This window comes from Saimiri boliviensis, chromosome 11 (assembly GCF_048565385.1).
Source record: "Saimiri boliviensis isolate mSaiBol1 chromosome 11, mSaiBol1.pri, whole genome shotgun sequence".
In the NCBI taxonomy this organism is placed as follows: domain Eukaryota; kingdom Metazoa; phylum Chordata; class Mammalia; order Primates; family Cebidae; genus Saimiri; species Saimiri boliviensis.
Genome location: NC_133459.1, coordinates 60,810,518 through 60,823,628, shown reverse-complemented (window position 1 = coordinate 60,823,628; position 13,111 = coordinate 60,810,518). Strand labels below are relative to the sequence as shown.

The 13,111-nt window shown below is 34.4% G+C and overlaps 1 protein-coding gene across 7 annotated transcripts in view; it reads left to right on the top strand.

Annotated features, from left to right (window-relative positions):
* DOCK7 (dedicator of cytokinesis 7) overlaps positions 1–13,111 on the top strand; it is a 242,826-nt gene that overhangs the window by 180,669 nt on the left and 49,046 nt on the right. For all 7 annotated transcript variants that reach the window (XM_074380932.1, XM_074380931.1, XM_074380928.1 and 4 more), the window contains 6 exons: positions 1,378–1,560; positions 1,650–1,785; positions 4,917–5,013; positions 7,409–7,505; positions 9,353–9,487; positions 10,363–10,515. In XM_074380932.1, coding sequence (XP_074237033.1) covers positions 1,378–1,560; positions 1,650–1,785; positions 4,917–5,013; positions 7,409–7,505; positions 9,353–9,487; positions 10,363–10,515 — 801 coding nt within the window. The remainder of the gene's footprint in view (positions 1–1,377; positions 1,561–1,649; positions 1,786–4,916; positions 5,014–7,408; positions 7,506–9,352; positions 9,488–10,362; positions 10,516–13,111) is intronic.

Sequence of the window (13,111 nt, the reverse complement as noted above, 5' to 3'; positions counted from 1 at the left end):
ATGGAGCAGACATGGCAAATGAGGTAAGAAGAGAGAATATAAAGAGCTGTGTGTGGTGATTAGTGTCTAAGGCATCAATGAAGGCTTCTGAAGGCTGGGCCTATTCAGGTGCTGGACAAAAACTGGGGAAAATTATTTAATGAGGATAATCCCAAGATTATAAATAAATTGTCTTTTATTTCCTTCTCAATATGATGACTGGAACAGAGTCTATATCCAATAAATGGTACTGTAAATACATTTTTATTTAGTTTTTCATTTCTATTTTACATACTGTATACTAATATAGATTGATGATTGAAAATAGCATTTTAACTTTATATGCTGTAAGTAAAAGTAGCTTTTTACTTCTATATGGCCTAAGACTATTCCCCTTTGTATCAGTGGTGATTGATTAGAAACAATAGTCTTCTAAGCCTGATATACTTATTTTGTCATTACTTACTATTCTTAGCTCACTCTTACTTACTGTGAGCCAGTTGCTTTTTTCCTTTATTTTCATCATATCTGATATTCTATGATATATATTTTTAATTTTTAATGGTAGAATCTTTTAGTTTTTCTCTTTACGGTTTCTGTTAACATTTATTCTTTGCTGGCAGTCATGCAAGAAATTAAAGCAAACCTCTGTTAGCAGGGAAGGTTCATTAAACTTCAGGCTCTTAACCTTAAGGTTGTATATGATCGTTTTATAGAAGTGTTGTCTAAATCCAGTAGTTCTTTTTAAATATATATATATTTATATATATATTTATATATATATATATATATATATATATATATTTTTTTTTTTTTTTTTTTTTTTTTTGAGACGGAGTTTCGCTCTTGTTACCCAGGCTGGAGTGCAATGGCGCAATCTCGGCTTACCGCAACCTCCGCCTCCTGGGTTCAGGCAATTCTCCTGCCTCAGCCTCCTGAGTAGCTGGGATTACAGGCACGAGCCACTATGCCCAGCTAATTTTTTGTATTTTTAGTAGAGACGGGGTTTCACCATGTTGACCAGGATGGTCTCGATCTCTCGACCTCGTGATCCACCCGCCTCGGCCTCCCAAAGTGCTGGGATTACAGGCTTGAGCCACCGCGCCCGGCTTTTTTTTTTTTTTTTTTTTTTTTTTTTGTATTTTTTTTTTTTTTTTTTAGTAGAGACGGGGTTTCACCATGTTGACCAGGATGGTCTCGATCTCTCGACCTCGTGATCCACCCGCCTCGGCCTCCCAAAGTGCTGGGATTACAGGCTTGAGCCACCGCGCCCGGCTCTAAATATATTATTTTTAAACAACTTTTGTCTTATTGTTTTTAGAAGAAAATAGTTGATAGCCAAAAAACAAGAAATGGTCATCGATCAATCTGTCTCATTCTACTGTTCTTTATTTTCAGAGTGGCAGACAACACACTACCTTTTCAGCAGAATCAAGTCGAAGCCTTTTGATCTGTCTACTTTGGGTTCTCAAAAATGCAGATGAAACAGTTCTACAGAAGTGGTTTACAGATCTCTCGGTCTTGCAGCTAAACCGGCTGTTAGATCTGCTTTATCTCTGTGTATCTTGCTTTGAGTATAAAGTAAGTGCAAAGACAAGAAAGGAAACAGTGTGGGAAACATTGAAGAAAATGTCTTCAATGCCTCTTCTCTTCTAATGTTTAAATTTTAGGGGAAAAAAGTGTTTGAAAGAATGAACAGCTTGACCTTTAAGAAATCAAAAGACATGAGAGCAAAGCTTGAAGAAGCCATTCTTGGGAGCATAGGTGCTAGGCAAGAAATGGTGCGTCGAAGCCGAGGACAGCTCGGTACGTACGCAACAGCTTCTCGTTCTGGTGGGAATTTTTTTCAGTTTTATATTGGAATGATCATTGTTGCTAGTCTTCAATGTCAGTCTTATGCTTTTTAAAGATTGTTTTAAGTGTAACTGTGAATTAACTCGAATAATCATTTCTCTACAGTAATACAAGTTAGAATTCTGATTTAAGAGGAGTCAGCATACTTCCCAGTTTTCTCTAGATAGTCTCAGTTTATGCCTGTTGCCTTTTTGTTATTATTAATAGCATCCATCCTCCCTTTTTAAATAGACTTCGTTTTTGTAGAGCAGTTTTAAGTTCACAGCAAAACTGAGGAAAAGTACAGAGATTTCCCATATGCACCTTATCCCTACATATGCATAGCCTCCCCCATGATTAACATCCCTTATCAGAGTGGCACATTTGTTGTAACTGTTGAACCTACATTAACACATCATCACCCAGAGTCCACAGTTTACATTAGGGCTACTTGTTTTTTTGTGAGACAGATTCTTGATCTGTCACCCAAGCTGGAGTGCAGTGGTGTGATCGTGGCTTACTGTAGCCTTGACCTCCCTCGCCTAAGCAATTCTCACATCCTCACTCCCCGGTACACACCTATCCTAGTAGCTAGGACTACGGGTATGCGCCACCATGCCCAACTAATTTTTTGTTTGTTTGTTTGTTTTAGAAACAGGGTCTCACTATGTTGCCCAGGTTAGTCTCGAATTCCTGAGTGCATGTAATCCTCCCATCTTGGTCTCTCACGGTGCTGGGATTACAGGTGTGGGCCACCACAACTGGCCCCTTTTTACTCTTCATTTGCAAAATGAATTAATATGCCCTGTATATAAGGCAAAATGTTGCCCATCACACTCAAATATCAGTGAGACAAAACAGTTTAGTAGCATTTGAGACTGGTTTTTCTAATCCCAGCTCTGCTACTCTTTAGCTATATGACCTTGGCCAAGTCACTTAATCTCCCTACCTTCCTTTTCCTTACAAATTTGTGATTGTTTTCAGAATTTAGAAGCCACTGTAACTAACTGATCATATCATTTTTATAGTAACCATGTATGCAGAAATGTTTTGCAAATTCTAAAGTGACATACAGACAATATTATTGTTAAGAGGTTTTTAAGGCCTGGGCCATGGGTTGGTCAAATGTGTACATGGTACATGCCAACAGCATAATATGTGTTTGTTGACTTAAAATGCAAATGTGTGAATGGATTTATAATTTTTTTCTGACAGGCCATTAGCATAATGATAATCTATTTAAGTATCATTTATATACTATGTGTTTTATAGTAACAAAGCTACCATAAAACAAAGCCTTGACTTTAATTAATAGAGCACCATTTTTTCTCTTTAGTTATATACAATTTACAGTGTACTTTTGGTTTTTCTTTTAATTCATTTATTATGTATAGAAACCCTCTGAAAAAGTATGAAAGTTACCTTTTACCGAGGTCATTTAATTACTACCAAAACCTAGTAATTATAGTCATCTTTTAGATTAAGAAAATAAAACACAAAGAAGTAAATAACTTTGCCTAAGATCATAAACTAAGTGACAGAACCAGGATCTTTGGATTTCTAATTTAGCATTCCTTCTATTATACCACAGCCCTAAGGTTTATTTTTGGCAAGAATGGAGCTATTAACAATATACTTGCTATATTTTTAAATCTATGGCCCCAGGAAATCTATTATTGTTTGAATATAAGAATTGAAGTCTTGTCTTAGAAAACCTAAGCCTTTGTAAGTCTTATTTACATTGCTACATTTAAGCCAGGTCCATAATAGACATTGGATTATTAGGTCTAAAGACATTATTTTCTTTTTCTTAACTTTCAGTTCTAAGACATTATTAACTGATGAGAGACAGTTTTGTGTGAAAAAAATGTAAATGATAGAAATGTAAATAGATGTTAATTTCGCTAACTGTCTTAATGTAGGCATATCTTTTTGTTTTTTCCACAAATTTCTTAAAGACACGGATTTCAAAAATTTAAAAAGGGAAAGAGAAGGAAAGAAAGGAAAGGAAAGGGAAAGAAATTACAAGAAATCCAGACATGTCCTTTATTGTGCAGGAAATTATTCTTATTTCTCAGTATTTTTTGTATTTCTTTAATTGACATATATATAGTTGTATTTTTTCAGTATTTTTAAAAATTCTATTTGAACTCTAAACTTTTACTTGTATTATTCTTCCATCCTCCCAACCAATTTAAAGTCTTATCTTTTCCAAAAGCAAGCATTTAGTTTTGTAGCTGAAAGTTGAAATCATGACTGAGTCCCTTGTTTAAATGTATATTTGTATATTCTCCACAATTCTCAATGATCTCTCCATTTCTAATGGATTGTGTGAATCATTTAATTGCTTCCACTCCTTAAAGGAATCCATACATGCAGTCTGCCTTCAAACCTAGAAACCTCTTAAGAGAAAACTTCGTTTTTCCTCTTGTTCTACCTTATGTAGACTGAAAGAAGTAATTAGGAATCCTTCCTATTTTGTTTATGTAATTAACAGAAACTTAGTGTGCTCTCAGTATGCACCACGTTATTATCCTGGATAAAACATGCTGGACTTTATAGCTTATATACTTGCGGTCCTAAGTGTTATGGAAAGGAACAAAGCAAAGTAAAAGGAAAGGAAATATTGGAGCATGGGAGACCTTTCTAAGGAGGCAGTAAATGAAAATTTATGAGAAGAACAGTTAGGAACAGGAACAACCACCATTGCACAGGTTGTAAGTCAGAAGCATACATAGACTATATACTGATAGGTTTGCAAAGGTAACAGAAAGCGGTAAGCAAGAAGAAGAATGGTAGGAAGTCAAGTCCTATTACATAAAGCCTTATAAACCATGATTAAAATTTTAAGAAAATCAGTGTTAGAACATTTGTTTAAATAAACAATATCCATTTAAAGGGGTATTAAAAAAAATTCATATACCAAATACATTTCTTATGAAATTATTGCGAAAATTTTTAATAAAAAGCACCGTTGTCAGGTTTTTCCACCTGTACTGTGGATAAAATGGCTATGTACAAATTATTGTATGATACTCCTTACGTGTTTGCAAGCATACATATATGTGGTCCAACTAAATTAACTTTTGAAATTTATTTGGCAGAGAGAAGCCCATCTGGAAGTGCCTTTGGAAGTCAAGAAAATTTGAGGTGGAGAAAAGATATGACTCACTGGCGTCAAAACACAGAGAAGCTTGACAAGTAATAGAGCTTTTTATTTTATGTTACCTATGGGCTTGTTGAGTTTTAAATGCAAGAGGAAAATGATTACTTTCATTTTATATTTATATTTAGTATTTACATTTAATAAATGTTTATTAAGCCTTAAAGGACAAAATATTTAAATTAAAAAATTTTAGATTTAAAAAGATTTGGAGGAAGAACTTGTGGTAGAGTAAGGCAAACTGTTATATTTTAAACTCCATTTTCTCTAACACAGCCTCTTGGAAAATGCATTCAGCAACTATATTTGGAATATATTTTAGGTGTCACATTGAACTAATATTTCAAATATCTCAAAGAATTAGAAACCTAATATTTGTCCTCTTGGAGCTTATAATTGGAGTAAGACAAAACAATGCAGGTCTTCTGTTTCTGTCATAAAGGCAGACTGGATACATTGACTGACCCTACTGCCATAAACACCTAGAATGCACTTACATGAGTCTTCTCACTGCCCAAGTGGCTGCGGGTAAACTTGCCTGGCTTGAGATTTGGCATTGAGTCAAGGGGCTAAAATTTTTCACTTGAGAATTTATAAGTTAGCCCTCAGTAGCTTAAAACAGAGGAAACAAGTGAGAGCCAGCAGAGAGAAACAAGTTTCAGTACCATACGTATGAGAGCTTGAAATAGTCAGATACTGAATGTAATATAAATATATTAACATTCTTAACCTTTGAATGTGTACTTTCCTTTCTTTTTCTCTAAGTCTGTTTCTCTGATGGCTTTTCTACAGTTGTTATTTTTTAGAAATCACAGAGCAGCCAGGTACTATACTATTCGTATATTGCTTCATTTCTGCATTTATAGAACATGTTCTCTTGGCTTATCCTACTGTGCTTTGAGGGAGACTTTTTGGTGTTCTCCTCATTCTTTTTATTTAAATCATCTTGTTATGTTTCTTTATAAAATCTCACTGGAAAATTTAAGTTTGAACATTAAATATTTTACTTTCCAGTTTAACTTTGATAACTATGTTTTATTATTTATTTTTTTGAGACAAGGTCTCACTCTGTCACCCAGGCTGAAGTGCAGTGGCACAATCATGACTCACTGCAGCCTTGACCTCCCAAGTTTAGGTGAGCCTCCCACCTCAGCCTCCCAAGTAGCTGGCATTACAGCTGTGCACCACCACACCCAGATAATGTTTGTATTTTTTGTAGAGACAGAGTTTTGCCATATTGCACAGGCTGGTCTTTAACTCCTAGGCTCAAGTGATCCCCTGCCTCAGCCTCTCCAAGTGCTTTTATTCATAAACTGAATTTGTAAAATGTAAATTCATGAAGTATTCTCTTTAGTGGTAATAATAAAGATTCACAGACTTACAGATCTAAAAACTGAGAAAAGTTAGCATTTAATATGTCTTTGTACTTTAATTTATGTGTTATTTTGTCTACTTTGGTATAATATATAGTGTCTTGATATCTATTGTTGCTAAAACAAAAATGTCAGCTATATTCAAATAATGTGTAATTAACAGAGAATAAGAAAAAAGGCAATAGTTCATACATTTACCCTGCCTTTTGTTAACCATGACAATACACATTTATCATCCCATTGCAGAAGCACAATGCCATTAAAAGCGTAAATGTTTATGCTTAAATGTTTATTTGCATTAAATGATACCTTTATAAATATTAGTATTTAAGCAAACCACTTTATTGCATCAAACTGTTTTATTCTTTTTTCTTATTGTTCTAGCTTTATTGAGTTATAATTGACAAAAATTGTGTATATTTACAGAATATAACATGATCTTTTAATATATGTGTACAGTTGCGAAATGATTACCACAGTCAGGCTAACTAGTATATTCATCACCTCACATCCTTTTTCCCCCAAAATTGTTTTCTTTCTAATGAGTGATTCCATCTAGTTTTACTGAAGAGTTAAATTACCATCTGAGCATATTTATATTAAAAATTTTGATGAAAATTAGATGAAACCTTAGACAAAATAAGTACATTTATGCTGAATACAGACATTGGAAATCTTTGAAATAGTAAGATGAATACTAAATATTTGAATGTTGTTTTCTGTGAAGCATTCCTAAGTACAAGCCCTCATAGCACCACCTAGTGTCAGTGTCACTTAGAATAAAACTGTGTCTGCTGCATGTTTGAAAGCTAAAAATAAACATTTATGCTTTTAGTGGCATTATGCTTCCATAATGGGATGAGAAAATGTGTATTGTCATAGTTAACATAAGACAGGGTAAATGTGTAAACTATTGCCTTTCTTTTTATTCTCTTGTAATTGCTTATCAGGCAAATATTGAAAATGGTTTCAAATTTTTTATTTCTATGCATCCTTAAATATTTTAAGAATTTTGGCTTTTAAAAAGGTAAGTATAATTTCTTACAATGTTTTGTATTAGATCAAGAGCAGACATTGAACATGAAGCACTGATTGATGGAAACCTGGCTACAGAAGCAAACCTCATCATTTTGGATACATTAGAGATTGTTGTTCAGGTAAGAATGCAAAGAAGAGAAATTTAAATACAGATTTGGTAAATTGAGGTTGGGGGAAAAGTGTTTACTGTGAGCCATGAAATTACATTTTATGTAGTTACATTTAAATATTAGCAGTTCCTAAAAGTTTCATTCCAAGCATGCTGAGATTCTTTATAATTATAAATTCCCATTGCTTCAACTCTTTCTTCATGGAGGAGAATTATGAAATCTTTATCTCTTTGTCATTCTCCTTCGTGGCCTAGTCTTGCATTTCCAAATATCCTCTGAGTATTTTTAGCTGGGTGTTCTGCCATCATGTGAGATTCAACATGTCTGTATAGCTGTAGCTACATATACGTACACTGGGTTTATGCAGCATCTTCTGTATCCTACAGCAGTGTTTCAGGCTCTTTATCTATAATCATCTTGTTGGGTCCTAACAGAAGCCCTCTAGGTGATATTATTCTGTTAGTAACAATGCGATATCCAACATTTATTTAGTTTTTTCTGTGTTAAACATTGTCCTAAGCACTTTACAAATATTAACTCATTTGATCCTTCTAAGAAACTCATGCCATTGAAACTGTCAGTATCCTCATCTTGTAGATGAGAACACTTAGACACAAAGATGTTAAATAACTGCCCATAATGACACAACTAGTATGTAGAAGAGCCAGGATTCAAATCAGTTGGCAACATCTCTCAGATGTTCTAGTAAATAGGTCTGTCACCTATTCCTTCCATTTCTTTTCTGCTACCACTATAATGGCCGCCTGCTTCATGATACTTTGTGTTCTTCCAACCATCCATTCTGTACATTTTCTTAAGACTTTTCATTTAAAAATATTTTATGGCTGGGCACGGTAACTCACGCCTGTAATCCCAGCACTTTCGGAAGCTGAGGTGGGCAGATCACTTGAAGTTAGGAGTTCAAGACCAGTCTGGACAACAGGGCAAAATCCTGATTCTGTTAAAAATACAAAAATTAGCCAGGTGTGGGGGTGTGCACCTGTAATCCCAGCTACTCAGGAGGCTGAGGCACAAGAAGCCAGGAAGCGGAGGTTGCAGTGAGTGGAGATCACACCATTGCACTTCAGCCTGGATGACAGAGCGAGACTCCAGCTCAAGAAAAAAAATATTTTATCATTCATTATCCTGACCAAACTTTTAAAAATATAAAAAATTTAATATTTTGCATTGCCTAAAGAAAAAGTTGGGAAACTCTTCAGATTTAGAATGCTCTTTATAATTTGGTGTTTATTAGCTGGAGAGCTGGAGTAGATCTCAGCTGTTACTACAAAGAGAATCAAAAGAAGTAGTAAGTCCAAGATACCTAATCCAAGATGGTTGCCTGAGCTGCAGCCATCATGTCTATATTTCACTGTGAAAAGAAACAGCAACGACAAGAGTACATTTCTTCTTTTAAGGGCATGACTCAGAAGATGAAACTTCTCTTTTGTTTACCTCTCTCTGTCACTGGATTCAAAGTCTCCAGCTAAAAGTCAGGATTTCAAAGAATAGTTATTTGTTTACTGCCAATATTCTTTGCTATAGGCACTGCTGTATTTTTTAGCCTTATTTCTAGTTATTTTCTACTGAACCTCAAGTCAGTTCAAATTTACTTACCAATTTTCCTAAAACACACCTTATGATTTCCTGCCATTATGTCTTGTTCCACTTTTTTTCTCACTTAAATTGTATTTACTTTTTTCTCCTTTTCTTATTCAAATCCGTCTCATCTCCCTCTTGAAGCCATCCTAGATCTTATATTGCCATTTTTTAATCTTTTAAAACTTTACATATTCTACCTCCCTAACTAAATTGCAGGTACATCTCTATTTTATTTGTTTATTTTTAAATTGTAGACCGTTTCTGTAACAGAATCCAAAGAGAGCATTCTTGGTGGAGTGCTGAAAGTGCTGCTACACAGCATGGCCTGCAACCAGAGTGCGGTGTATCTACAGCACTGTTTTGCTACACAGAGAGCCTTGGTTTCAAAGGTAGGTTGTTTTGTACCTGCAGTGTTGTCAGATGTTTTTCTTTATTCACAATCATTTGACACATTCATTGGTTAATTTATGTAGTAATATATTAATTAATATGTATAGCTACAATTTAAATAATAACCTAAGACCCTTGATTCTTCTTTGCCTTTCTGCTGCTGCCTGTGTTTTGGAATTTTTGATTTATTCGAATCACCTTTAAGCAGTTCTGGTTTAAAAAATAGTAATTTTGATGTGGAGAAGAAAGAGCCTGAAATTAATAGCCCGTCTTAAATATGGGGCTTCTCTTGTTTTCTCTTCACTTTGTTCTGTTTTTTTAAAAACTCAATTTCTAAAGAATTCAATATATAAGCAGTTCAACCCACTGAAACTATTCCATGATGAATGGAAAAGAAGATGTTTGTTTGTTCAGTTGCTTTCAATATTTACTTCTTATATTTGTTTTCCCTCAGAAATATGAATATTCTTAAATTTTGAAGATAGCTATTTCGTTTTAATCATCCTAGAAGATGGAATGCAGAGATGTTGATGAAAATTACTTATGTATTATTTTATAATAAATATAAAATTTATACATGTTGATTACTAAGTGTTTTATGCACATTCTGATATTGTAGCTATATTATTGGGCCTATTTTGTGGATGAGAAAATTGGTCCAATGTCACACTACTAGTTAGTAAGCGGCATAATCAGCATTCGAACCCAGTCTGACTCTGTGTCTCACACTATTAACCATTAGCTAATATTGTCCTAACCATTCTTCTAATTTCTGGGCTATACTAAAGATCTCCAGTTTAGGTTATATTAACATATCTGAGGAACTTTTACTGTAAAAATTCAGTGGTGGTTTGTTGTTGGTGGTGTTTTACAGTTTCCTGAACTCTTATTTGAAGAAGAGACAGAGCAGTGTGCTGATTTATGCCTCAGGCTTCTCCGACACTGTAGCAGTAGCATCAGTACGATACGGTCACACGCCAGTGCTTCCCTTTACCTACTAATGAGGCAAAACTTTGAGATTGGGAATGTAAGTATTTTATCATGAAAATTCTCTGTATTCATAATGAAACACAACTTCCGCTGATAGTTATTAAATCAGTTTTTGGGGAAAGCATGGAGGTTTTTGTATATTTTAAGTGTAATCATAGACTGTCTTGATATTTCTCATTCTGTGTATATCTTACAAAAATCCAAATCTCTGTTTGTGTGTGTATGTATGTAAATTAGTACAAACTTAGAATGTAAATGTACATTGAGCAGTTTTAAATTTTAGTTGTCCCTAAGTAAAAAGAAATAAAAGTTTTAAATTTTAGTTGTCCCTAAGTAAAAAGAAATAAAAGTTTAAGTGTCTTGGCTTGGTATTTTATGATTACATGTCACAAGCTTTGAAGAATTCCATTTTTTCATTTAAGTTTTTTATTATATATTATATTCACGTGTTGTATTTTTCCTTTTTGAGTCAAATATTTAGTTCATTTATTTTTGCTCATGTAAGTATTTAAGGCTTTGAATTTTCCTTTAAGCACTGTTTTGGTTCTGATATATTTCAGTTTGTATTTTCTTTTCAACCCAGAAAGTTGACTAGCCTTTTTGTTTCAAAGTTTTGGCTGGTTCCAGTGGCTCATCCTGTAATCCCAACACTTTAGGTGGCCGAGGAAGGAAGATGGCTTGAGGCCAGGAGTTTGAGACCAGCCTAGGTGACGGAGTAAAACCCTATCTCTATTTTAAAAATAAGAAGTATTAGCCAGGCTTGGTGGCCTGTGCCTGTGGTCCCAACTACTTGGGAGGCTGAAGTGGAAGGATCCTTTTGAGCCCAGGAGTCTGAGATTGCAGGGAGCTATGAACAGACTACTGTACTCTAGCCTGAGTGACAGAGTGAGATCCTGTCTCAAAAAAAAAAAAAAAAAATTTGTTTTTTAGTGTTAATTTTCAGCTTTATTACATTGTGATTGTACAATATATATTCTGTTTCTTCCTTTCTTTACTGTGAATCTCTATATTTGTGTGTCTAAATATAATCAATTTTTACGAGTATTCTACAAAAAAAATCTTTAAAAGGGGGTATTTCTATTTTCAGAATATTGAGTTAAACATACACCAAATAAATACACCTTATTAATTACATTATTCTGTCTCTCCATATCCTTGTTTTTGTTCTACTTGGTAGAAGTAAATTAAAGCCTATAATGTGTTTGTCTGTTTCTCCTTTAGCTTTTATTTGGTGTGCTAATACTCGTAACTGTTACATCTTCTTAAGAGTTTTTTTCCTTTGGAATTTAAAGGAACCCATCTTGATTTCATTAAAAACCTTTATTCCATTTTATTTTTTAGCCTGAATTTTATCTTTTATGGTATTAAGAGCCTGACCTCTGCCTTCTTTTTAATTTGAACTTACTTTGGTTACCTTTGCCTGTTCTTTAATTTGCGCTTTATTTTAGGTGTGCCTCTCATATACAACGTAAGAGTTGAGTTTTGCTTTATGATCCAACCTCATACTTGTTATTATGTTAGATATGTCCTGGAATTCTATTTTATTATTGTGTTATACCTTTCTCTTTTGCCTCTGCTTTAAAAATTGTGTTGGTTGTTTTCATCTTAACGCTATCTGGTCTGTTCACCTTGTTTTTGGGATGTAGTGTTTATCACATTTAGGAAAATTTCTGGTTTTGCTCTAATGGTTGCCTTTATAGTTATGTAATACCCCTAATCCTCTATTTCTTGAGATCATGCATTCTCAGCCAGGGCAGTATTACCACCAAGGGAGTGAAAATTGGTTTCTGTGGAGGATGAGAAAAATCTTAGCTTATGGCCCTCGAAAGCTCAACACTACCCAACAACATGACCAATTCCTTAGTATTTATTTTTCTCGTTGGCCTTATTGGGTATCACATGAGCAGCATTGACAATAAGTTCATGAGAAATAAACAAAAAACAAAATGTATGCAAAAATAGGCTTATGAAACTGGAGAATAGATGACTGTGATTGGGAGACTTAATCAGTTGCTTGATCTCAGAGTCATGTGGCAAGAGGTTGCTTCCATTGGCTGCCTTGTGAATATTATTTATATTTGGTTCTCAGTGCATTCATGTGTGACTCGGGCTTTGAAAATTAAGCCCAAGGAAAAAACTTTCCAATTTATTACTTTATTCTACAGAAGTTATTCAACCCATTTTTAATCATGTTAGTTGCTGAAAAGAAAAAATGTCAGCAGTATTTGAATGAATATCTAGTAGCCAGAACTTACTTTCTTTTATCAAGCAAATGGTAAAAGTTCACTGAAATAATTTTTTTTTCTTTCTTTCTTTAATTTATTTATTATACTTTAAGTTCTGAGATACATGTGCAGAACATGCAGGTCTGTTACATAGGTATACATGTGCCATGGTGGTGGTTTGCTGTATCCATCGCCCCGTCATCTACATTAGGTATTTCTCCTAATGCTGTCCCTCCCCAATCCCCCCACCCCCTGCTATTCCTCCCCTAGTCCCCCACCCCCCAGGCCCCAGTGTGTGATGTTCCCCTCCCAAAAACAGGGAACTTCTGACACATACTACAACATGGATGAACCTTGATGACATCATGCTAAGAGAAGTCAGTCAGTCACAAAAGGAGAAACACTGCA